Raw genomic sequence first — 27,328 nt, 5'->3', positions numbered from 1 at the left:
TCTAACAGAAGCAGCCATGACTTAAGCCACATTTCAACACACTGATTAAAGAAACGCTCGACACCAGGGTGCAGTCCTCCGGACAACACCTGTGGTAGATACAGAATAACATGGACTCACTGTTTCCTTCCCTATTCATCACGGCGGAGGCCCTGGAAAGTGGGCCTGGATTCTGTAAGCACTGCTCCCTACCCCTGTCTGCAAGGAGCCCCAGCAACGGAAGAAACAGAGGCACTGAATGCATAACTCTCTCGTGCATATTCCTTGTGGGTATCCTGGGGAACCCCAAGGTCAGAAGCCACCGCTGCCTGTGGAGTCCTACAGACGAATGGGGACCAGCAGCTAGCACGGCGCACAGTGTGCGGACAAAACAGGGGACAAACCTTTTCCACGCAGATCTTTTTCACTTTGGTGAGCACTTCCATGTGGAAACAGCACTTCAAATTGCACCAGATTTAGCCAAAACACCTTATCCCTGTTATACTGCTGCATCCCTTGCTTAGAGCAGTGCTCTCCTCCCTTTCCCTGACGCATTCGCTCTTATTAAAGGAAAAACTCATGCAGAGTCTACAAATGATTCTGGTGCTGGAAGAGGTGCATTTTCAGCCCTGGAGAACATTCAGCTCTAGCCCACGGGCAGCCCCGCCTCGTGTTTGGAAAACCAGCAGCAGTACCACAAGTCTGGAAGAAAACACCAAAGGGATACAAAAGAAATTGTATCCCCAGGACAGTAAGGGTAGCCTGGAACACCGGAAGTAAAAATACATTTTCATTTTTCGATTCTCTGTCCTGCTAAACCAAGCATCTTCCTAGCAGCTGCCATGGTAACTGCTATTTCATGGTATCTCCTGATACAATTCACAAGCACTGTGTCGTCAGCACTTGCTGTCTGTGTGTGCTTTGTGTCACTCCGATTGCTGGATAGTGACTAGGAAAGTGCGCTTAGTGCAGTAAGGCATGGGCACAGAGAAGTGCAGAACACTTAGGGTTGTACTGTCTGCCGCTGCTATTTATAGAAAACAGAGAAACCAAGATACAGAGCATCAAACCCGTTATTCATTTGCACAGCATTACTAGACGGTTACTCCCTGCTCCATGGAGCGTGCAGTCTAGTCAAGACAGACCAGAAATATAGACAAAAAAATGTCAACTTCCCATTCCTCAGACCCTGCCAGATCTCCGGCTCTGCTCTCACTTCCCTGCCTCGACAGACTCCCTGTCCTTATCCCAAGCTTTCTGTACTATTTCTCGCCTCCACCACTTTCATGCCATGATCTCTCTCTTCTAGAATTTCTTTTTCATCAAAAAACGTTGTGATGCACTGTTTCTAGGTATTTGAAAGGAGTTTTTTTTTGGAAGGGTGCAAAGGCATGGGGTTTGACCTGGCAATTTGTCTTCTGCTTCCTTGAGCTTCCAGCTCACTTAACCCTGGGAATCTGCCTGCTGCCCACCCAGGTCATTGCAGTGTCAGTCATCGGTCAGGGAGGTCACAGTTCACAGCCACTTCTGGAAGCCAAGATTTACAAATTCTGAGTCCGGCCACCAGGGGTGACCACTGAGCAATGGCTGAGACTCAACCCCCTCCGACCCTCTTCCTGCATTGGGGCAGTGATCATCCCCAGTCGCAGTCCACCCAGGGAGTAGAGTCCCAGCCTGTAACTGAACCCAGGTCTCCCACATGGCAGCGTGCACTGGGCCGGCCCCAGTATCTGAGCCTCAACTCTTGTAAATAATCTGCCTAAACTTGTATATATTCCTCTAAATAGCTCGTTACAGTTTTAATGCTTTAATTTCTATGCCCCCTGCTCTATGTATAATCCTCCTTGTTTTCCCCTCCCTGTTGATTGTAATTTCTGCCTTTAGTTACAATGTGAACCGGTATGATGTTTGCATACTAATACCGGTGTATGAAAGTTTTCAAATAAATATTAATACAAACTACGCAGAGATCATGGCGAAACTAGGCGGTCGCCTAGAGCACCAACCAGTAGGGGGCAGCAAAGAACAGCCATGTGGGGCTGTGAGCAGAGCTCAGACTCGGCAACCCCAAGTGGCGCCCAATCCTTCTCACGGCCGAGAAAAGAGACTCTGTGCAGCCGGTGAGAAGCAGACTCACAGGCTACGAGCGGCATCTCCGTGTGTGTGTGTGCAGGGACATCCCCCGGTGAGCCGGTCGCTCTAGTAACGTGACAGAGCCGCGCTCGGCAGACCACGTGGTATCTCCTGGGCCGGCCTGGGCGGCGAATCCCCGGACAGGTCTTCATCGGGAATCCGCCGCTGTGTGTGTGTGTGTGTGTGAGATATTTATTTATTATTATTTTTATATACCGACATTCGATCTGAGCTATCACATCGGTTTACATTCAGGTACTGTAGGTATTTCCCTCTCCCCAGAGGGCTTACAATTTAAGTTTTGTACCTGAGGCAATGGAGGGTAAAGTGACTTGCCCAAGGTCACAAGGAGTGAGGGAGACTATGTGAAGGGGTGTGTGTGCAGGAGGCAGAGAGTGTCTATGAGGGGTGTGTGTGTGTGTGAGAGAGAGGGGAGCCTTTATGAGGGAATGCGTATGTGAGTGTGTGAGAGAGGGAGAGAGGTAGCTTGTATGTGAGTGAGAGGGATTGTGTGTGTAGGAGAGAGCAATGGTGTTAGTGAGAGGGAGGGAGCCTGTGTAAGGTACATGTGTACAAGATCCTAAGTGTGTATGAGAGAAGGGGCCTGTCTGAGTGAATAAGGGAATGTGTATGTGAGGCGAGAAGTTGTGAGAGCGAGAGAGCATATGCTTAGGTGTCTAGTAGAGTGTGTATGTCTTGGAGAGCCTGTTTGAGTTTGTGTGTAAGAAAGAATGAATGTATGTTAATATTTGATGTGTGCGCTGTTTTTCAGTTTTTGTTTTGGAGCTGGAACATTTATTTTTATTTTTTTGAGTTTTAATTATTGGCTGTCACTCTCTGTTTATCTGCTATTTTGAAATATTCCTTTTACTAGTATGGTTTTACTATTACTGAGGTTTTATATTTCTTCATTTTAGTTTTGCATAATTTTTACTTGTGTGTTTGAGCTGGGGAAGCCGGGGCCGGGGGAAGGTTCGCCTAGGGTGCCTAATTCCCTTGCACTGGCCCTGGTCTTGGCCAGCCTTACTGCCCTTCCACAAGCTGCAGAGTGATCAAATAGTTCCTCTTGCTTACTATTTACAATCCTGTTCTGTTTTCCTCTTTGCCAGTTCTTCCATCGTGCTGATTTGGTTGCTATTTCTGCAGATGTCTGTAAAACAGGGAACAGGTTTTCCTTTTGCTGTGCTGAGATCACAGACTGAGGAAGTGCTGCTAAAAGCCAGGGAGCACCTCTCTCCCTCATCATTTGGCCTCTCTTTAGCACCTGTGTGTGGTCCTTCCTTGTTTAAGACCTTTTGACTTTGCACGATGTCTAAGCGGATGGGAGGAAAACACAGATTACACTGGCGGAATATTTAGAGTTAAAAGAAGTAATTAAATGTACTTGCACAATAAAATCAATCTATTAAAAGCACGGGCGAGAGAGAAGCGCCAGTGTGCGACAGTCTGCCCCAGAGACTTTCCCAGAAGACTAATAATGTGTGTCTAAAAAGGCTCCTGGAACAGAAGGGCAAGAGGAATGGTTGGCAGCATGCTAAGGAATCTGGTAAGTATTGTACAGAAGAGGCCAGTAGTGTCTGCACAAATAAGTGCACGAAGAGAAAAGTGGCAATCTTCTGTAAGAGAGTCTTGGAGAAACACACATTGCTGCATCCTTCTAAGCGTGTCACTGATTCTTTCTTAAACTGAGTTTCCACCAGAGCTGAAGCCACGTCTTGTGCAGGTCTCCCTGGATGGGATGGCTCATTGGAGCTGAAGCCGTATCTTGCTCAGGACTCATGGCACAGCTCCCTGAAGCCACGTCTTGCACATGACACAACTCAATGGTTCAGTTCCAATGAAAGAGATCAGGGTGGCTGTGGTCCTCTATTTCCTAATCAGATAGGTAGGTCAGAATCCTTTGTTTCTCACCATTCATTAAAGTGGTATTTAAAGTGGACGGTAACTTTTTCTCCTGAATGATGTCATTGACCTTTCAGAATGATGTCTGTTCCAAAGCCATCTGGACCTGGAGCTTTCTTGGGATTCATGGACCCTATTATATGTTTCAATTGTTATCAGTTTTGTAAGTTAACCTGATTGGCATGTGTCTCATAAATGTGCTAAAAAAATAAATATTCAACATGTCTTTAATCAAGATGAACTGTATGCATTGTTTGTAATGTGGTTTCTCATATATTGGAGGGGCTTATGCCTTAAACTGTTCAAACGTTTTCTTTAAAGCTTTCGGCTCTTTACTAAAAGCTAAAAATGAATTAAACAGCAGGTAAGCAGCTTTGTCAGGCTAATGCTGAATCATCAGAAGACTTGATCTACTCCTTGCTCTCAAGCCCTGTACTGCAGGGTGGCAAAGTTATCTCTTTCTTGGGTCTACCTAAGGGGGCAGAGGAAAGTTCCACGTCTCTTAATTTTGGTGGCTATGTTTACTGGCACTTAAACCAGAGAACATTTTGGGCCTTATTTCAAAGCAGTTTTATGCATGTAAATTGGCTTTTAGAAAATTGCCCCAGAGGGCAAGGGTCGTGCAGATAACAGTACACAGGGCAGTTACAGGTACCAGAATGAGGCATTCCTACCCCATCTCTTCCCCTGGAAGTGCCTCATACAAGCCTACATACTTTGGATTTTCATAAATGTGTGCGCATGCACCTACTTTGAACATTCAGGCTGAAGTCTGCCTGCACTTTCTATGTGCAGACTTCAGGCTATTATAAAATTACGCTCTTTCAGAGCGGTTTCAGTTTCTGCTGCAAGTTTACCTAAACATACTTAGCTTTCTTCCCTGTACAGTTTGTGCTTTAAGCTAGCGCAGGCACACCTGGATTTCTTACCTGTATCGGAACATGGCGGGCACTTGAGGAAAGCTGCAGGCAGTTAGGCTGACTTCACTGCTTCATTAACGACATCGCAGGCTGCCTGCAGCATTTCAGAGTACAGCACTGCAGCTAAATGTTTCTCACCTGCTCAGGTGGATAATTACACTATCACAGCAAAAGACTGATTGTGCTGCAGTGTGCTTCATATCTCGGACTCACTCGCACCTGTTGCGAAGATTACAAATCTGCTTTCACCTACCATGAAAGATACCCAGGACAATAAATGCTGTAACAGCAGGTTAATAAAGCCAGAGGAGCACGTGGATGCTGTCCTGTCTCCACAGGATTGCCACCATTTTTTATCTGTTTTCCTTTTACATCTTAAGTAGCTGCAAAGACCGAAATTCTTCTGGAATCTATCAGGTTGTAAGGATAGAAATCATGTGCATAGGGCTTTGTATGTACAGAGCGCACTAGGAGTGATTTAACACTTTCAGCGCCACGGGTGAACAGATCTTTGCTATGCCCAGCGCCACTGTTACCATGTAGAAGGGCTGAGGCTTTTGTTCACTAAAGAGATCAGACTTTGGCTGTGACAGAGAGGTCATGCTTCCACGGGAGGAGATGAAGGAGAAGTGCATGGCCTGGGGGAATGGGAAAGCTCTGTGGGTGTGCACACCAACCACCTTTTCCTATTCAGCTGCCACATCTACCCTCTATGTACTATTTATGGAGAATAAGGTGGATGGCGGCAGGAGAGAACAGCAGGCCTAGATAAATAGCTCACTTGTTCTCTTCCTCCCTCCCTCCCTCCCTCCCCTGGACATGTCAGGTTTTCCTGCTGGCTAGACTGGAAGGGAAGCCTTAACTGAGGCTGAACCAGTGCTGATTGCATATCAGCAGGTCGGTCCTCATGGGGAGGAGATGCTGCTGTAGCCCCCACTGGGATGGAGTCGGGGGGATGGGGTGAGGCCAGGATTAGCCATGGCCACAAGGCAGATATAAGTGATGGGTCAGGTAGTAGTTTCCACCTCCATTTTTCAACATTTCAGGCTCTCCCCCACCTTTTCTCAGTGTTTGGAGGGGAGGATATCCCCTTCCCCTCTGCACGCCGGTGGGAATTGGCACTGCGCACAATAATTACTCTCCAGGCCCCGCATCCGTGCCAGGGTCAGCCTTGTAACTCAGCAGATTTCATCGCATCAGCAGCAATTGTGCACGACCTCCAAAGGGTCTGAGCACCTTTTCCCACAAGCTGAGCACTCCCAGAAGACAAAAGGCAAAGAGACGAGAAAGACATTTATGAGAGTGGGCTGCCTGTGCACTCCTATAGACAGAGTCAGTATCTATCTATCTATCTATATATGCACTTATGTTTATTATGAGAGTGGGCTGCCTGTGCACTCCTATAGACAGAGTCAGTATCTATCTATCTATCTATATATGCACTTATGTTTATTATGAGAGTGGGCTGCCTGTGCACTCCTATAGACAGAGTCAGTATCTATCTATCTATCTATATATGCACTTATGTTTATTATGAGAGTGGGCTGCCTGTGCACTCCTATAGACAGAGTCAGTATCTATCTATCTATATATGCACTTATGTTTATTATGAGAGTGGGCTGCCTGTGCACTCCTATACACAGAGTCAGTATCTATCTATCTATCTATACATATATGCACTTATGTTTATTATGAGAGTGGGCTGCCTGTGCAGTCCTATAGACAGAGTCAGTATCTATCTATCTATCTATCTATATATGCACTTATGTTTATTATGAGAGTGGGCTGCCTGTGCACTCCTATAGACAGAGTCAGTATCTATCTATCTATCTATATATGCACTTATGTTTATTATGAGAGTGGGCTGCCTGTGCACTCCTATAGACAGAGTCAGTATCTATCTATCTATCTATATATGCACTTATGTTTATTATGAGAGTGGGCTGCCTGTGCACTCCTATAGACAGAGTCAGTATCTATCTATCTATCTATATATGCACTTATGTTTATTATGAGAGTGGGCTGCCTGTGCACTCCTATACACAGAGTCAGTATCTATCTATCTATCTATACATATATGCACTTATGTTTATTATGAGAGTGGGCTGCCTGTGCACTCCTATAGACAGAGTCAGTATCTATCTATCTATATATGCACTTATGTTTATTATGAGAGTGGGCTGCCTGTGCACTCCTATACACAGAGTCAGTATCTATCTATCTATCTATATATGCACTTATGTTTATTATGAGAGTGGGCTGCCTGTGCACTCCTATAGACAGAGTCAGTATCTATCTATCTATCTATATATGCACTTATGTTTATTATGAGAGTGGGCTGCCTGTGCACTCCTATAGACAGAGTCAGTATCTATCTATCTATCTATATATGCACTTATGTTTATTATGAGAGTGGGCTGCCTGTGCACTCCTATACACAGAGTCAGTATCTATCTATCTATCTATACATATATGCACTTATGTTTATTATGAGAGTGGGCTGCCTGTGCAGTCCTATAGACAGAGTCAGTATCTATCTATCTATCTATATATGCACTTATGTTTATTATGAGAGGGGCTGCCTGTGCACTCCTATAGACAGAGTCAGTATCTATCTATCTATCTATATATGCACTTATGTTTATTATGAGAGTGGGCTGCCTGTGCACTCCTATAGACAGAGTCAGTATCTATCTATCTATCTATATATGCACTTATGTTTATTATGAGAGTGGGCTGCCTGTGCACGCCTATAGACAGAGTCAGTATCTATCTATCTATCTATATATGCACTTATGTTTATTATGAGTGGACTGCCTGTGCACTCCTATAGACAGTCAGTATCTATCTATACATATATGCACTTATGTTTATTATGAGAGTGGGCTGCCTGTGCACTCCTATAGACAGAGTCAGTATCTATCTATCTATCTATCTATACATATATGCACTTATGTTTATTATGAGAGTGAGCTGCCTGTGCACTCCTATAGACAGAGTCAGTATCTATCTATCTATCTATCTATACATATATGCACTTATGTTTATTATGAGAGTGGGCTGCCTGTGCACTACTATACACAGAGTCAGTATCTATCTATCTATCTATATATGCACTTATGTTTATTACATTTCATTTGCCTATTTTTATTTTTATTTATTTAAAGGTTTTTCTATACCGACATTCATAGGGTGTTTCTTGTTTACCCCATGCCTTTGAGTGAGGGGTTTTACTGTTTATTTTGATGTTTCATGATTTTGATGTAAACTACCTTTTGCAATGATACATTGATGTACTTTACTGTCACCCGTCTACAAAACAGCCTCATCTTTCTGCTGCAAATGTGCCTAGCAGATTGCTCATCAGATAATTTGCTAGTGATCTGGCTCAGTCCAGCTACAACACAGCTCTGTCCTACCTCACATTAACGTCAGGTTCTTCCATCACAGGCGGCAGGCATGGGTGGCTTGGATTTCAGCGCCCAGAGCAGAGAGTCTGTCCTGCAACAGACACAATTAGAAAAGACAGATGTAATCACAGGGCAGACAAGTAAGTTACAGGGTACAGCACTTAGCACGGTTACCAAGATTAAGACAAAATAAAAAGAGACCTACTCCAGAAAACTCAAAGCATTATTTCTCATGGTCCCCTCCCCCCACCCCAAGAGAAGCAGACACCCCAGAACGCCAAGCTAGCATGACAGAGCCTTTCTTACAGGGGGGGAGGCAAAAGTCTGGTTGGACCTAGAGGACAAATAAAAGAATCCTGTTCTTATTCTGGGAGAGGAAAAAAACCCCTATTACACCCAACCTATTTTTCATGACATATTGCTGGTTACTAGGAGGTCCATATTCAGGCACTTTGCTAACTTTGGAGGCACATTGAACAGTGCAGCTGCCAGCTAACCTAAGGTTAGCCAGCTAACCACAGCCAGCTAACTACAGCCAGCTAACTATAGCCAGCTAACTACAGCCAGCTAACCACAGCCAGCTAACTACAGCCAGCTAACTACAGCCAGCTAACCACAGCCAGCTAACTACAGCCAGCTAACTATAGCCAGCTAACTACAGCCAGCTAACCACAGCCAGCTAACTATAGCCAGCTAACTACAGCCAGCTAACTACAGCCAGCTAACTATAGCACAGCTCCGGGGCCCAACCAGACTTAGCTGAGTAACTCTGAATAGTGGAGTTAGGTGCTTAACTTAGCTCCTCCCACTTGTGGCCCCAGAATGCCCCTAACTTATCCTGCTAAATTCTGGCCACCTAACTTATTAGCCGGATATGTGCCCAAATATTCATCATCAGGTCAGTGCAGAATGAGTATCACACGCACCGCGTGAAGGCAAGTTACTCAGTCACAGGTTAATTTAGTCCAAGGTAAAGCCCGCGCCTGTTCACAAAAGCTTTCTCCAGTTCTGGGTCTATGGAGAACAATCCCCAGTCCTTCAGGGGATTTTCTGCACTGGTTTTAGTCTTATGTGAATAGGGACATGGAAGAGTTTCTTTATTCATTGGGGCCTGGATCTTTTCAAACCATAGGAGAGGGCTGGGGAGTCAGAAATGTATCCTACGCCTACTGCACCCTTTATAGCGCTCTCGCTGCCCAGGAAAGAGCTGAACTGGACCTGCAGGCTTTGCACTTCATCCTGCCTGTGCTTTCTGTGCACTCGCAGCTCTGCTCCAACCTGCATTATTACAAATATTTAAAGAACTGAGTCCCAGGCACTTGCTGCAGAAGTGAAAGACACTAAACATTTGCAAGGATCTCCCTGTTTCCTTTCCTTGTCTTGCTGTTTGCTCTTCCTTTCCCGCACTTGCAGTTAAAAACAGGGCCTTGCTGGGCAGAACATGCAGAGGAGCTGGGGTGCTCCTCTCAGTTCCCCCTGGTTCGGGGGACCCCTTACGCCGGTGCTGCAGACCCAGGCGACCTTCTCATCGGCAATGGAGGACTCATTACCCCTGCAGAAGGTGGGAAGGGCTTGGGGAGACCCTGCCTGCTTGGGCTGTATTCGTACAATATGTTTATCTGTGAGGGGACGAGCGGGCACCGCTAGGCAGGAGGAGGAGCTCTTAAAAGCCTCCCCAAGGAACGAAGCCAAAATTAAAATGAAATTTGCTTTTAATGAACTTTTAAAACCTTTCCCCCTGGTATTGCTGTAGCATTCCCAGTCTGTCTCAGATCCTTAATCGGCTTCTCGAAATGTGGTCAGGGCTGGTGTCACTTCAGCATGAAGATGCTGATTAATACTAAAGGACCCTGCGTGTCCTGAGCAAAGAGCAAACATCACAAGCAGCAGCACTGCAGAAAGAGCACCCTCAGGATCCCTGCAGTGGCTCCTAGTTAGCCTAATGACTGCCCGGGAAGATAATGAGTCGCCAGTCACCCTGGGACCCTGCTGAATGGGTGCAATTGGTACCAGGGCGACGTTACATCCAGTTCCATGCAAACCTCGCTGAAACGCAGCAGCAATTAATCATCACCTCTTCCTGGCCCCGAATCAAAATGGTCAGGACATGAGACCAACGCTTTAAAGAGCTGGAGAAACAGCTCTACGCCTGGGAGGGGACAGGAGAAGTCTGGAAGAGTTTACTCCCACCAATTCGAGGCTGGGATCCTCTCAGGATCAAAATCAGAAACAGGGAACATGGCTGCAGCTAAGGATCCCATCTCCCGGTCAGCTTTGTAGTCCCTTCTCTCCCTGACAGATCCTCTCTTGAATTCATAAACCCTCCCAGTCCCTCCGACAGGTCCCCCTCTCATTGCCTGAGCAAAAGGAGCTTTACACGTTCTGTTGGTTGCCTTTTTCCTCCTCCTGAAACTGACCGAGCTTCTCACCTGTAACAATAAGACATTTCTCCTTTGAAACCCGAAGGAGTCACAGGAAAGATTTGGCTCCATCCGATATCACCAAACAGATGGAATTTGGATCGCTGGGAAAAACATGAAAGCATCTAATTAGGGGGATCTGTCTGGAGATGCTGCATGGGGTCTGAATACGTTTGTCTGTTTCCCCTGGTGTCCAACAAGAAGACGGCGCCCTTTGCACTCCCAGCTGTGGGGTTTTAACAGCTTCATGGTCCAGAAAGGAAAAATAAAATGAAACTCTGCCCCAGGCTGCAGCCCACCTTCCTCACACCATGCCGGGAATGACCCTCACTCATCAGCCCGGGCGTGCTGGACCCGTGTCCTGCCGTGCACATGGAAGTCTCTATAACCAAGCTGCTGGTGCTCTGTACAACTGGGACAAGTTCTGTATCTCTCTGGCACACTTTCCCGGTCTCTGATTGCATCTCCTGCTGCTCGGGGCTCTTCTCTCTCTCCATACGATCCACAGAATAATCCTTTGGCACTGACACGTCTATCAGCAATGCTGTCCTTCTGTTTTTCTCCTTTACCACAATGTCCAGTTGACTCGCATCCAGCTTCTTATCTGTTGGAATGGGAATGTCCCAGGTGATGACAACGTCTTCATTCTCTGGTGATGCTAGCGATGTTCCAGTGCTTACACAGTCTCCAGTGGATGAGCCGTGCCTTTCTGTATACAGACTCCTGTCATCGGCACATTACATACAGCGGCGAGGTCTGCTTTGCAGAATCTGTATTTAGCTGTTCATCGTGTGCTGGCCTATGCTGCCCGTATCAATCTCTCATCCAGTGACAGGTTTGGACCCATGTGTGCAGGGTTGGCTGTAGGCTAGTGGTTCTTAACCCAGTCCTAGTTAATCAGGATTTCAGGATACCCCCACTGAATATGCATGAACTCTCTGCATTACATGAAAATCTATCCTATGCATATTCATTCTGCATAACATGAAAACCTGACTGGCTAGGTGGGTTCTGGGCACTGGACTGAGAGCCCCTGCTCTAAGCTAACCAGCGACCTGTGCAAATACTGAAATTAGCACCCCCTACTCCCCCTCTCTCCCCCCATGCTCTCCAACTCCATTCTTTCTCTTCTTGCCCCAAACCCCCCCCCCCCCACAGTGCTCAATAGTAATGCAGTTTACTCCCCTAGCTCCCCTTCAATAGCAGCAGTATTAGCTTCCTTCCCCTTCCTCCTACCGGCGGCAGTGGCTCCAGCACAGCGCTCCCTCCTACCTGCGGCAGTGGCTCCAGCACAGTGCTCCCTCCTACAGGTGGCAGTGGCTCCAGCACAGCGCTCCCTCCTACAGGTGGTAGTGGCTCCAGCACAGTGCTCCCTCCTACCAGCAGCAGTGGCTCCAGCACAGCGCTCCCTCCTACTGGTGGCAGTGGCTCCAGCACAGCGCTCCCTCCTACTGGTGACAGTGGCTCCAGCACAGCGCTCCCTCCTACTGGTGGCAGTGGCTCCAGCACAGTGCTCCCTCCTCCTGATGTCAGTGGCTCCAGCACAGCGCTCCCTCCTACAGGTGGCAGTGGCTCCAGTACAGCGCTCCCTCCTACCAGCAGCAGTGGCTCCAGCACAGCGCTCCCTCCAACTGGTGGCAGTGGCTCCAGCACAGTGCTCCCTCCTACCAGCAGCAGTGGCTCCAGCACTGCACTCCCTCCTACCAGCAGCAGTGGCTCCAGTACAGTGCTCCCACCTACCAGCAGCAGTGGCTCCAGCACAGTGCTCCCTCCTACCAGCAGCAGTGGCTCCAGCACAGCGCTCCCTCCTACTGGTGGCAGTGGCTCCAGCACAGCGCTCCCTTCTTTGGCAGTATTGGCACTGGCACAGAACCGCTCTGGGCTTTGCACTGGCTGTATTTTGCTGCTCCCAAAATGTCGCTCTAGGCTATTGCCTTGTTTGCCTAATAAAGCACAGCTCCCCACCTAATCCTGCTTCTTTCTGTAGGCTCTCACACTCCCCTGGTGGGCTGGCTGCTTCCTTCAAGGTGTTTTTAATGGAAGGCAGCAATGTTGCAGGGAGACTTTCACAGCAACGGTGCTGAGGGGCCAGCAGTAGCTGCAATGAGTAGCTTTGTCCTTCTACGTGAACCTCCTGCTTTCTCCAACATGCACTGCATCTGTGATGCCCGCTCAGACACGATGCTCCGTGCCGTCACACAGGTTGTACACCCCAAAGCTGGCCCTGCATGTGTGATTGCTGAAGTGACTCTGTATTTCTCTGTGTTTTAATCAATTGCTTTTCTTCTTTATAAAGTTTCTCTTGTTTTACAAATGCTGTGTAGGGCAGGCTCTGTACAAAACAAAAAATTATAGAAATTCAAGTTCTGCACAGTGTATACAGTCAGAACATGACACCTATAAACCAGTACCTATACATAGAGTGGAATACACGTATGTACACATGCTAACATGCACACAGTAACATTCCTAGACCCTCACACAGACGAGAATCGTGGAAGAAGCCACTGATTTGCACTCAGTGAGGACACATACTCAAGTGGTGAGAAATGACCATGGCAGTTGAGGAGAGATATAGGAACATGTACAGCATAACAGCAGCAGGCACTCTCCTTTGGGATGCAGATTCTAATCCTGCCACAGGCACTTACGCACACAATGATATGATCTCTCTCTTTAATTCATCCTGGGACTTCTGCTTTCTGTCCCACTGTTTTACCAGGCACATTGGTAATTGAATGGATCCAGCATCGGTGATCAAGAGCAAACTCCCTCTAGGCTGGCAAATTAATTCAAAGAGAGAGTATTTTTTTCCCTCACAGACATTGTAAAGCCATTTCTCTGCTTTCAGTTTAAAAAAGAAGAATGAAATGAGAGCTGATATTACATCGGTAAGTATACAGAGAGCAATGTGCACAGAAACACGCCCACCCAGACACGCACATACCCATGCACAGAGAGACACACACACTCATAGACACTGGCACTACTAGATGCACAGATACACACACACACACACACATACACACACACATGCATAGACACACAAACCTTGCTTTAAACCTTCTACAGATGTACAGAAGCCATTTTCTGAAGCAGGAAAGGAAGAGTGGATTAACGCAGCAATTTTGCTGCACTTGGTAACCAATCTATTTCTTAGCAGAGAGATTACAGGGATTTCAGAATTATCACTTCTGGAGATCTGAATTAACTTGTTCTGGGAAGAGACAGCTTCAGACATAAACTGACTGAAAAGCACTAGGCAGAGCAACTGGTTTCAGTGTCTATCTCTTCCCTCAATGTACAATCACAGGTGCTTGTATCTATCTATGTGTGTGTTTGTAAGATTTTCTAATAGCCCACAAAAGTAGTGTATGGTACAATTCATAAATAATATATTAAAAAAAATATTCTGAGATTCATTAAATAGCATTTCATTTAACTCATAAATACATTCAAATTATGTCTAAATAATCACATATTAATACTGACTACTCAAAAATATCATAATAGCAATGTGCTTAGGAATCAGTAAAATGTAAACACTATATGGGGCCCATCTAAGCATCACACATTCACACATCCTCACATGCATACATTAAAAACCTATATAGTGGGGGAGAGTGGCCAAGATGGCGCCCAAGAGAGACGCTGGTGTGTGAAGCTCCTGCAGCGTTGTTTTTTGTTTCTTTTCGATACTTCCTGTTGCTGGCTTTCGAAAGATGCCTCATACAAAACGCAAAGGCCGGGTGAGAGAGGGAGCCCCGACCCCTACCAGACCCGTGCTGATTCAAACAACGCTGACTGGCTTCCAACCCCTGACGGAGGTAATAGCCCCGGAGAGTCCCGCCAAGCAGTTAGGTGGAGAGCAAGCCCCGCTGCTCCTGGGAGATACCAAGCTAAGTCCTGGGGCTCCTACAACCCCCAACCCCAGACTGCTGTGGACTTTGGCTCAAGACAAGGACAGATGTCGTCTTTGGAAGTGGGTCCTATTGGGTAAGGTGCAGCTGGAGAAATGGCGCCATTAGAAAGATCGGGAGGTCCTTTCATCTCCTCCTCACCAGTGGAGGGAAGTATCGGCTTGGACTGAGCTGCAACCAGCGAAATGGAAGCTGGACTAGCAGTGAAGATTGCTCAGCCTCAAGGGTCTCCAGAAGCTCAAGGTATTTCTCTACCACAAGTTATAAATATCACACCTTTCTTACTGAATGAAAAACCTAAAGTTGCGACTATGGACTTAATTTGGCAGGCATTAATGTCGACACAAAAGGTCTTGTTGAATTTGTCTTTAAACATAAAAGAAATGCAAACAACTTTACATAATTTAACCCCAGAAATAAACCAACAAACTGCTAATTTGATGAAAGTGGATGAAGAAATAAATCAGATAAAGCAAGTACAGCTTTTTATAATCCAAGGAGAATCTATGTTGGGGAAAAAGATGGAAAATATAGAGAACTCACATGGGTATAATAACCTAAGGATATTAAATTTTCCGAAGTGTAAAATGGCCTCTCCGAAAGAACAATTAAAGAATTATTTTCAAGAAATTTTACTACTTCCATCTGATATGTTACCAAGGATACTGAAGGCATACTTCTTACCGAAGAAGAAAGAAGAACAAGTAAATGGAAATCCTCTACTAGAGGGAATGTCACTAAATGCTACTGATTTGATAGAGACTTCCTATGGATCTCAAATAGAAATGCGAGGAACTTTATTGGTGAAATTTAAGTCATCAGAAGATAGAGATAATGATTTAAAATTATACCTAAGTAAAAGATCTTGTTTATATCTAGGAGAAAAATTATGGGTCTAGCCTGATGTCTCCAAGGAGACCCAGATAAGGCGTAAAAAATTCTTAATGCTCGCTAATCAGGCTAGAACTTTCGGGATTCAGATAAACATTAGATTTCCTTGTAAATGCATAATGACAGTGGATGGTGTAAGATTTGTTTATTATGAACCTGAACAGTTAGAGAAATACTTAGAGAGCCGTAGGAGCCATGAGACAGAGCATATAACATCTTCTTCGTAGTGTAGGAAATAATGTGTATACTCCTTAAATCTCTCAATGTATGGTTTATATTTCTTTATAGTAGATACTTGCTTAAAAATGGAAACTCCCCCCCCCCCTATTGTTTGGTAATAGGGAGTCTAGATTATTTTGTGAAAGTATAATGTATAGAGTATATGTTTTTCTTTAAGATAACATATTTAATGTTATTCTATGTACTCCTGAATTATGATTTTCTGAATTTGAATTTGTCAAATCTGAAATATGCAAAATAAAAAATAAAAACAAAAACAAAAAACCTATATAGTGATCCCACCCTCAAATATTCTCAGTTCATCAATATGCTCAGCACAACCTCAGTCTTATATACATAAACTCCATGCTCCTATAGACGCCATTGTAATCTGGAATTCCAAATTTCAAGGATCTTTTCGCAGTGATAGACCTACTAATATATATAAAGTTTTCAACAATAACTCCTTCTCATCAAGAGCAGAAAAATACATCTTCAGCAATTAAGTTGATATTCATGAAGTCTTTTCAACCGGAGCGTGTCATCTCCAAAAATGCATGAGAATGTTTTAATAAAGCTGGAAACCTTCCTCCAGACTGAAGGAAACAAACGTTCAAGAAATCATCCACAGACTAGTTGTAAATCATCACCCATATGGCTTCTTCAGGGGCATCAACAGGCCTCAACCAAAGCCCCCTGCAATGTCTTCATCGCGCCATATGTTTAGATTTGTAGGATTACAGAAACAACAGAGAAAAACTAGTTTCCCAGCTGAAGCAATATCACCAACACAGTGTCTTCATCTCCAGCTGTCTCCTCGCTTTCCCGTCAGTAAAGATCCTCTGAATCTGGCCCAGGCTTCACTCCTCGCTCCCCTAGCACTGAGGATCCTCTGTAGGCCTTGACTTTTAGGGGGTGCATGGTTACGTTTACTTCTAAAGAAATATTAAGGGAGCTGGTTCTGCTGGGCTCTGGCAGATTCACGTCTCTGTTTTGGAATGTGACAGTTGAGTTCATGCTTTTGGTGGTTCAGGATTGGTTTGCAGGCCGCTGCTTTTCAGATTACAGAGCGAGAGAGAATATGATAGGGATGTGCTTTTGTTTATCATTTAGCACTCACTAACTGGTTTTAGCACCTGCTAAAAGAAACAAAAACAAAAAATGAGTCATCTTTTTCCCTGCAAGCCCCTGGAGCAGGACACAGAAGGAATTCCAGCTCACTCCATCCGTGCGGCAGTGCCAGAGAAACTTCTCAATCTCTGGTCGCCCCTCACTTCTTTATAACCAGGAATCCTCTGTGCTTGCCCCAGGCTTTCTATCTCTCCCACCTCCTCCCAGTGAAGGGGAACATCTCTTTGTGTTACTATGATAATGCATCTGTATTCACTTTCTGGGATGCGTTGATTTAAAAGACACATGACATTTTTTTCCTAAACCACAGCATATGGTTAAGCCCGTCTGTAATTATGTGCCGGTGGATCATGGAAGCATGCACAGTGGGGGGGCGCAGCTAGCAGTCTCTGGTCTGGCGAGAAGAGCCATCAGCAATGTGTACAGCTAGGGGCGATGTGCAGCGACGGGGTCCAGGGACCTCTTTGCACCATTCTTCCCTTCGAGGTTTCACCAAACCTTTCCAACTTCATCACCAGTGAGAATTTTACCTATGCTGGCAACCTGGAAACATCTTAATGCAAAATGGGCAGCGATGACAGAAATGCAAACTCAAACCTGATGATAGAACTTACTGTCATAATATGTGCCATCATCCTAAATAAAAGCATTCACGATTTTAATGAGCTAGAAAACACACACTAATCACCAATAAGTGGCACATTTTTCACTACACAGATGTTCCAGCTCTGAGAAGGGGATGAATTTCTAAGCACAATGCCAGTTAACTAAGAGTATATTGAAAGCTTAATGCTGACAATCATAATGATATCATGCAATGTCTATCTTTGACTTGAGAAATAAATGTATTTTCTCTCTAGAGGCCATTCTGGAAGTACAGGTACCTCCTGAGCCTTGCATCTTGCCTGTCTCAGTGCTGCGAGCTCAGAAAGAATTATTTATTATTATTATTATTATTTATTTATTTATTTCTTTTATATACCGACATTCAATCGAGATATCACATCGGTTTCCAGATAACCAAGAGAATAGGGCGTAGTCCGCCCTATTTTACATTATAACATGGTAACCAAAAAAAAAAAAAAATTATAACATATTATAACAGTGGTACATGGAACAAAAGGTTATAGGATATAACAAAAGGTTATAGAAAATAACATATGTACATGAATGTGTAGTTGATAAAATAAATTTAGGATTAGGGACTTGTTGGTTAGGTAATTTAGGAATAGAGGTGGGGGGGATGAGGGAAGGGAGGGGGGAAGGTGGGGTGGGAGGAAGTAGCGGAGTGAGAATCCAGGGTTCCTCACCAGGAAGGTCCCGAGCCACTCACACGATCTTACCAAACCAGGACCTTTTTGCTTATTTCTCTTATGAAATTAAATATTCCTTTGCATGTTTGCATGAGACGTGACATTTGCTTTCTTCTGCCTTTATCTATCAATGCTGTCCTATATGAAGGACATGTTACAAATCTCTGCATCAGCGCTGCCTCCTATTCAACATTTCTTTTACCCGCTACCTTCTAAGAATACAGAGAACAGCAGAATTTATCTGTAACAACGGATGCGTTGGTATAAGGTTGTCTATGAATTATGTGTTCTGTGTCATCTGCATGGAACAAATATTTTGGAAATGGGGAGTAAATCAAATCAGCGAGCGGAGCTGTAAGTGGGCATTTTAGCACCCTGTGACCCCTCTCCTCCTTAATCCCCGTTCTTCTCCTCCACCCACCCTGGATGGTATAAGGGGAGCATCACTCTTCCTCCTTTTCATCCACTGCCAGCTCTTGCATTTTAATTTTCCATCCCTAAGGGGATTTGCACCCTCGGCAACTGCCCCGCCCCCCCCTCATCATGGCCCAACAGTGACCAGGAATAGGGCAGCGTGCGAGGATCAAACGAGGCTCATTTGCTGAGAAAAGATGCCAGATTGTAAAAAAAGGGAACCTGAAATCCTCCAGTGACCCCCCCCCCCCACTGCCCCATCAGTGCCCATGAACCCTGTCCTGCAGGAATCAAGTTCCCACTTCTGGCCATTCAGCTGCGTCTCCCAATTCCTGGGGTAGCGCTGGCCGCATGCACTGCACACACCCCAGTTACTGCGGGCATGGCCATCAGTGTTCCAGTCATCATCCAGGGATTTAACGCTGGCCGCATGCACTGCACACACCCCAGTTACTGCGGGCATGGCCATCAGTGTTCCAGTCATCGTCCAGGGATTTAACGCTGGCCGCATGCACTGCACACACCCCAGTTACTGCGGGCATGGCCATCAGTGTTCCGGTCATCGTCCAGGGATTTGTATCCAGCAGAGGCGGGATTTGAAACAATGGTAGGCATGAATATTAAGTAACTGCAGTTTGCAGGCAGTCACACACTGCCTCTGTTTCCACCAGCAGAGCATCACTGAGTTGCTGCAGAACTCCTACAATACGCAGAATGCTTTGTGTCTGCTAGAAACACGTTATACTTCTTACCTGACACCACCAGCTAAATGAATAATAACCATCTTGCATAGGTCCCCAAAACACTTTCAATATTTAGTTTTTTATTTATTCCCCATTCATTTATAAATCACTTTCCAGTTCAAAAATCACCCAAAGTGATCTACAGAAGCAATATGGGAATAAATGCAAATGTAATTACACACAGTCTTTATCGTCACTAATTTTTCCTTTTCCTTGTTCCTTTTCACTGCACACAATATATTTTAAAGAAATGGTTTCACACAGTGTGACCACATCTGATATGAATGAACCATAAAATGCCAGCAGCAGATTCTATACACCAAGCTATGCACCCTGTGAGGCTTGAAATAACCAGGTCCTTCATCTCAATAGAACAGGAAGTGATGCGTCCACACGCACCACCAGGGCCTTCATCTCAATAGAACAGGAAGTGATGCGTCAACACGCACCACCAGGGCCTTCATCTCACCTAGAACAGGAAGTGATGCGTCCACACGCACCACCAGGGCCTTCATCTCACCTAGAACAGGAAGTGATGTTTCCAAATGCCCAGAATAGCATCATCTTTTTTCTACAAGTGAGAGATACTTCATTTCTTATTTACTGATGGATCCTATATCCAGATATGTAACAGCTGACAACCTCCAGCTGCCTTGTGGGGTCTACGAGAGGGAAGGTTCTGCCTGGCTCCTCCACCTCACAGCTCAAGAGAAAGCCACCCATCCTCAAACTCACACTGCAAGACAGGTCTGGGCAAGGAGAAAGAGCCAGCAGATGGCTCATTGCAACTGTTAGTGTTAGTGTTAGTCTTAAGGATAGAGAGTGCTGATGGACTGGCTCGGAGCTTGGAGTGAGAAGGGAATCCCCGGCTGAAGAGGGAAAGGGAAGACAATCCTGAATTATGCATCCAGATCCACAAAGTGTGAAAAACTGATCAGCAGAAGAGATGTTTTCAAATAATTTAAAACACACACACACACACAGCACAGGGAAAATCCCTGGTATTATTCACTTCTGCTTATCCTAGAATTGCTTTGATTTTGTTTTGCTATGGTGTTGGATTTCGACCTGAATTCTGATTCCTGAGCACCTCTGGACAACCACCTTGGACGTCCCATGAACCTGGCTTTTTCTTTTCCAGCAGAGACCTAGAATTGCATGTGAGAGATCCTGGGCAAGAATAATGAGGTGTGCACTCTAAATACACAGCAGGACCTGCCATTCCTTCCTGGTTCCTGACTTGAATCTCTGTCAGCTGAACATTAACAGCTTCATGCATCTCTATAGTGTTATGGACACAAAGGATGCAATTTTCAAAGGTTTTACATGTGTAAATGGGCTTTTGAAAATTGCTGGGATATATGCTACCTTTACACGCATGACTCCTTTCAAAATTCACTTCTTACTTTTTTGCTCAAAAGAAAGGATTATTATCCATTACTATTACAGTGTTGTAGTGTTTCAGTTTCTCCAACTAAATCACCGACATGTTTTTCTGAGGCAGAGGAACTCAGAGACTCTATGTGAGAAAGCAGAAAGGGAAATATTTAGTCAATAGCAGGATATTGCCAGCTGCCTGCGGAATCCCTCCAGAGAGACAGATTAAAGCACATTAAGATTTGCAGTTCAGCTTGTAGGAGCTCCACAACTCTGATAATATTAAAAGGTTTCTTACAGCATCCTGAAGCCATGATTTCAGTACAGGCAATTCACCTTTTATTCTAAGATACAAGAAATTATGTGCTATTCTACTTGGAAACTGCAGTTCAGGTATCGTCTTTCTGTGATTAGTTTATTTATTTATTATGCATCTTTTTCAAGTTATTTATGGCTTGCATTTGGACATTTTTTTTTTATTGTAAGCAACTTTGGGCTGGGTATAAGTGTAAGCAGAAACAGAAATAGATTCTTACAGAGCTGTGCAAATCTCATCTTCCAAGGCTATTGTGGAAATGGGGTTAGAGGAGCGATGTTAATAAGATTTAGGAGGAAATATCCTTGTTAACTTTTCTTGATGTAACATGATGCCCTGGGAGATTTCTGTAGGAATCCTACAGGGACATAAACTATTGATAATGTTTGAAGTCTCTTGTTTTACTTGACTTTTGCTTGTACGGACAGTTCCTATCAGTTATCAATACAAATATTAACTTCAACAGAGCAAGAGAGTAACAGAGAGAGAGAAAGAGAGAAAAACAAAAAGAAAGAGAAACAAATACAGAGAAAGAGAAAGAAAGAGACAGAGAAATAGAGAGATACAAGAAAACAAAAAAGAGAAACAGAGAGAAAGAGAAAGAGAGAAAAAGTGAGAGAAACAGAGAAAGAGAGAAAGAGAGAGTGGGAGAGAAGGAGAATGACAGGGAGAGAGAGGGGTGGAGAGAGGGAGAGAGATAGGGGAGAGAAAGAGAGAGTGGGAGAGAGAAAAGGAGAAAGAGAGAGAGGGAGAAAGAGTGGGCAGAGAGAGAATAAAAAGAGAAAGAGGGAAAGAGCGAGAAAAAGAGAGCATGGGAGCCAGAAATGGGAGGAAGAGAGAAAAAGAGAAACAAATAGAGAGAAAGAGATAAAGAGAGACACAAAGAAATAGAAAGAGAGAGCAAAAGAGAGAAACAGAAACAGAGAAAGAGAAAGAGAGAAAAAGTGAGAGAAAGACAGAGAGAAATAGAAAGAGAGAGATGAAAGAGAAAGAGAGAAAAAGTGAGAGAAAGAGAGAGGGGAGGGAGAGAGAGAGAGGGAGAAAGACAGAGAGAGGAGGGAAGGAGAGAAAGAGGGTGAGATAAAGGAGAGAGGGAGAGGGAGAGAGGGGGAGGGGGAGAAAGACAGAGAGGGAGAGAGAGGAGAGAGAAAGAGAGAGTGTGATAGAGGAGAAAGGGAGAGAAAGAGAGAGAGGAAGAAAGAGTGGGGAGAGAGAGAATGAAAAAAGAGAAAGGCGGGAGAGAGGGAGAGAGAGAGGGAGAGAGCGAGAGGGAGAGGAAGAGAGCTAGAGGGAGAGGGAGAGAGAGAGAGCGAGAGAGCGAGAGAGAGAGGGAGAGAGGGAGAGGGAGAGAGGGAGAGGAGAGGGAGAGAGGGAGGGAGGGAGGGAGAGGGAGAGGGCGTGCTGCAGTGCTTGTTTTTTGGTGCATTATTGCTTCGGCTGCTAGAAAACTCCTTGAAAGAAGTGTAGGTGAAGAAGTTCAGTCTCTCCTGGGCACATTACACGTCTGTGGTTACGCTTTATTCTGGATAATAATAGGCTTGCATTTTAGACAATACATCATCACTTTGCATTACCGCTAGCTAAGTGCAAAAGGGTTTTATGCCTCAGATGCAATTGTGTTGCAAATTAAAGGTGAGGAGAGGACGCAGCACACTCTTCTGCTCAGATTCTTCTTTTTAATTTCGTTGGTTTAATCCTCCCAGTTTCGTCATGGTCCAAACCGTTTTCTGTGTCCATCACGGTCAGGTGGCAGGGTGTTCCTGTGCTTCAGGTTTTTGTTTTAATTTTAGCCAAAAGGCCAAAAAATAAGATTGCTCACATCTGGGACCCTGGCCTGCTCACATCTGCGACCCTGGCCTGCTCACATCTGGGACCCTGGCCTGCTCACATCTGCGACCCTGGCCTATATTTCAATGTTAACCCAAAAGATGCTGAGAATCATAATTTGCACATTCAGGGGTGGCAGAGTCCTCCTTCGGTGCTGCACACGTTATCCAGCTGCCACGCGTCACTGGTGGTGAGGGTGACGGACGCCAGGCTGAGGACGGTCAGTGATGCTGTCCGTGCGGGGCGCGAGACAGATGCACAGCCAGGACACTTTGCACTATCAGGACTGTCCTGGAGCAGGCGCCACGAGCTCAGCAGTTCTCAGGCTGGCTGCGGCACCTTGGCATCTTTCAGCCAAAAGAGCGGTGCCTTCATGAAAGCTTAACTGATGCCGCCGGGCTGAAGATCTGAGGCGCAGCGGTGCACAGCTCGGGATTCCTGTCCAGATCCTTCTGCGCACAGCTGTGGCAGCCGCTCCACCCGCCACAGGTACCAGCAACAGCGCCAAGTCATCTGTAAGGCTGGAAGCAAGGATTGAACGGACAACGGCATCACTCCCAGGAAACAAGGGAGGTTTTCGGAGAGTTGCCATGAAGCCGCTCAAACTGCATTCAGTTGTGGCCACAAATTGATTTGTGCATTTGGCAAGAGTAGATGAAGCCAAGAAAAGCCACAGAAATGTTGCAGAAGGGACAGGAGTCTGTTAACAAATCCATTCATTTGCCCTCTCATTTTCTGATAAATGGCTCCCATGGCAGAGGCAGGGCTGGCTAGTGGCTAATACATACGGGCCGGTGCAATACAGAGCACTCAGCCCAGCGCACTGCTTAATCTGTGGCTGGATGCGCGCCCAGAACCCCTTATGCAATGAGGGGATTAGCCCCTCCAAAATGTGTGGCCAACCCCTCCCCCCGCAAAGCTAACAGCATTCATCGCATGTAAATTCATGGTCCCGATGCAAAAACAAATCTGCACCTGCCGCGCACATCGTGACCCTCAGAAAATAACGCCTGCCCTGGAGCAGGCGTTACGTTCTGAGCAGTCCCTAAAGTTTAAAAAAAAAGCAGAAAATACTGCTTTTCTGTACTTCCTCTGACTTAATATCGTGGCGACATTAGGTCAGCGAACTGATAAAAGGAGTTAGGTAAAAATAAATAAATAAACGTGTGCCGGCGGTCAGCTTAGGAAAAGGAAGACCCCTAACCTGTGGCTGTGCACAAGTCATAAAACTGAGCGTCCGTTGTCTTAATCCGCTGACAGCCGACCTCTCCTGGGTGCGCTAGGGCCGCACAATTTCCCATTTGCATATTGCATTGGGCACCCTGGAGAGCTCGATTGGCGCGTATTAGGCGAGCGGGCACTCAATCACGAGCGCTCGTTTTCCATGCGCCAATATTGCATCGGCCTGATAGAAAGCTGGTGTGCACAGAAACACCCATGTGTAGGACAGGAAGAGCAGGGGACATTTCTGTTCTGAGCAGGAAAGCCTCTTTAATAAGGATGCAATTACTGATCACCTTGTGGTCTAAAGCAGTCTCAGCCGGTGCTGCTGAGCCAGAGACTGGCTAGGGAGGGCTGGCTACTGATCTTGAGGGAAGAGCTAGCAGTAAGCCGGAGAGCAGCATGGGAGGAAGCCATACAGAGAGCTGCATCCTGCTTTCCTAGGCACAGGATATCACTGGAGCACTTGCACATCATAAGCGCTATTAAATGGAAGCCATTGTAAGGAGAACAGAAAGAGCCTGCCTGCAAGGTCTGCCTGTTGGTTGCAGGCAGGAAGCGGAAAAGCAGGAGATAATGGGGCAGGATTCCGGGAAGTTACGGCGGAGCTGAAGGAGGAAAGAAACTGAGATGGCAGAGGAGCACATTAGAGCGTGAGGACAGTGAGAGGAACTGGGGATGAAACAGAAGGAATGAAAGAGGGGGAAGCGCTGGCCAGGAGGTGGCCAGAGAGAGGCAGCAAAAGGCCATTGATACAGAGATTGGGAGGAGGCGGCGAACCTGGAAGGGAGATTTAGAGGGATATGGGCGAGAATGAGCCGAGACCCCGGCATCTCTGGAAATGAGTGATGGGATTCTGAGAGATGCACGTGCCTGGACTTTATCACAAATCCTTCTGCAGGATCGTCTGCCTCCAATCTCAATAAATTCCCCCTGGATTCGTCTTCACTGCCTCTAAACTGGGCGCGGCTGATCCCAATCCAAGATGTCTCCAAAGGGCTTGCTTACCACCTCCACAGCCTGAGTACCGTGATCTTTCTGGTGCCCTGGAGGTCGCTCCCTGGCTTCTTGGGAAGTACGGCTTTGATGGCTTTGCTGACATTGCTTGGGGACCTGGCTCTCTGGAATACACAAGCTTAGCACCATCCATGGTCCTCTATTAATAACAATGGGTCTGATGGTACTAGAGGGCACTTCCTATGCAATTAACCATCAAGTCTGGATTTTGGGGTCTGGCAAACCGTACTGCAAACAGTACCGAAAGCTTAGAGCCTGCAGACACCGAGGAGTGAATAAGAGGATTGGACGTACCCTGCTAGAATGTATTGGGCTGGCAGAAGGGAATTTATCAACATAAATCTGACTCACATAGTTCTGATCAGCCAGAGCCATCTGGTAGCCTCGGCTCAGGTTTTATTTTAAGCGCATATTGCTCGGCATTCAGCCAGATTGCACAGAGCGCCAGAGCAGGTGCAGCAGCAGTGGCCACCCTCTGGGCTGGAGTGGGGGTGCCAATGGATGAAGCTCTTCTGGTCCTACTGAGAAAACATCCACTCAGTTAGAAATGAAATCCAGGCAGAATGATAGATGCAGCAAAGAGAGATCTCCAGGCCATCAATAAAATCATGAATGAATCAAAGAGGACATTTCCAGAGTCCAACAAATGAGGGTTGCTAGGCAGTCATGTCAATGTGACAGAAAGCAACCTCTCTGACACCATTTGGTTTATTTATCTGCACCTGGGAATTCTCACACGGCGCTGATCTGATTATATTCCCAAGCTGTGCCTGCAGGCTGACACGTCTTCAGCATTTCTCCATTACCTGCTGTTACGTCTTTGTGCCGGTCAAGGACTGTGACATATTTGATGCCTACTTGACATTTTTACAGTTTTTAGAACAATAGGAGAGACAGAACTGTTAGGTCATGACCCATCTGTCACACTTCCCAGGAATGTATGAGTATTCAAAAAAAAAGCTGAAACAACTCGTAAGGCCCCGGCGCCCAAGGAAGAAGGACTCTCCCTATCTCCTGCCACAAGTATTCTTCAGTTTGCACGTTTGGGTTCTGCACGTGCCCAGTTGCCCAAGGTGTGATTTCACAATTGAATGCCGGTTGCAGAATATTCCAGGAAACTTTGCATGAGCTTGCATTAACCATAGGCTTGGGACATTCCTTCACGTTACTGCTTATCTGTGCCAGCCCCATCACTCCCATACTTCTTGGTCAAGCAACACAGCTTGTTCCTTGCTTGGTTCCTGAATGTGAGGGATCTTTACAATGGCCTCTCCTCATTCTTAGCATTTAATTCTTAGCTTCCCTGCAGTTCCCCTGACTGACACGCTCATAGTGACCCTGGGGAAGTGGAAGTGGGTGAATCAGGCCCAGATTGGTAATGGCGTTGTTACCAGCTGGTGATGAGTTGGTGGCCCTTGTGGAAAGTGCTGCATCTAAGGGTCAGGGGGTATATTACAGAAATCCAACATACTGTGTGTAGAACGAGTTGCTGGTCTCAGAGCTGACCTTACACTTGGTGCCCTAGATGGGCAAAGAGGACTAAGATACATGACCTCCACCTATCTGCCTTCACCCTAATGGGTGGTGACTCTGAAATGGGATGGATGCAGTTGGCAGAGGGGCCAGTGCACAGGAAAGATGGCAGAGACACTTTGTGGATCAATGCAGGACTTCATTTTCTCCTGCTGTTAATTTAGCACTTTTCACAAGGTGGAGAGGAAGGTGACAAAATGATAAAGGAGATGGGACATCTCTCCTATGATGAGAGGCTATGCAGACTGAGACTCCAGCCTGGAAAAGAGACGGCTGAGAGGGGACAGGAGAGGAGTTTATAAAAATGGGAGTGGGGTGGAACGGGTAAATAAAGAAAGATAATTTACCCTTTCATATAAAACTAAAACAAGGGGAACTTACAACCAGAGGACTCACAACAGATCACAGAACGTGCTTTCTCACTCATCACAGAATCAAGCTGTTGGCAGAGGACACGATCAAGGCGAGAGCATAGCAAGAGTATAGTGGGGTTTAAAAGCGGTTTGGAGAAGTTCCTGGAGGAAACGTCCATAACACATTATCAGCCAGGTAGAATAAAGAAAGCTTCTGCTATCCCTGGGAGAGAGTTACAGGAAATGGATCTACTTTATGAGATCTGCCGAGTACTTCGCACCTGGACTG

At 45.8% G+C, this 27,328-nt stretch overlaps 1 protein-coding gene across 2 annotated transcripts in view; it reads right to left on the bottom strand.

Moving 5' to 3' along the window:
• The window catches only part of HTR4 (5-hydroxytryptamine receptor 4), a 153,748-nt gene that overhangs the window by 53,010 nt on the left and 73,410 nt on the right, over window positions 1-27,328 (bottom strand). For both annotated transcript variants that reach the window (XM_029583275.1, XM_029583276.1), the window contains exon 2: window positions 8,354-8,435. In XM_029583275.1, coding sequence (XP_029439135.1) covers window positions 8,354-8,379 — 26 coding nt within the window. In that variant the 5' untranslated portion in view covers window positions 8,380-8,435. The remainder of the gene's footprint in view (window positions 1-8,353; window positions 8,436-27,328) is intronic.

This window comes from Rhinatrema bivittatum, chromosome 18 (genome assembly GCF_901001135.1).
Source record: "Rhinatrema bivittatum chromosome 18, aRhiBiv1.1, whole genome shotgun sequence".
NCBI classification, from domain to species: Eukaryota; Metazoa; Chordata; class Amphibia; order Gymnophiona; family Rhinatrematidae; genus Rhinatrema; species Rhinatrema bivittatum.
The sequence above is the reverse complement of the archived record's forward strand: the minus strand, read 5'-3'. Positions and strand labels throughout refer to the sequence as shown.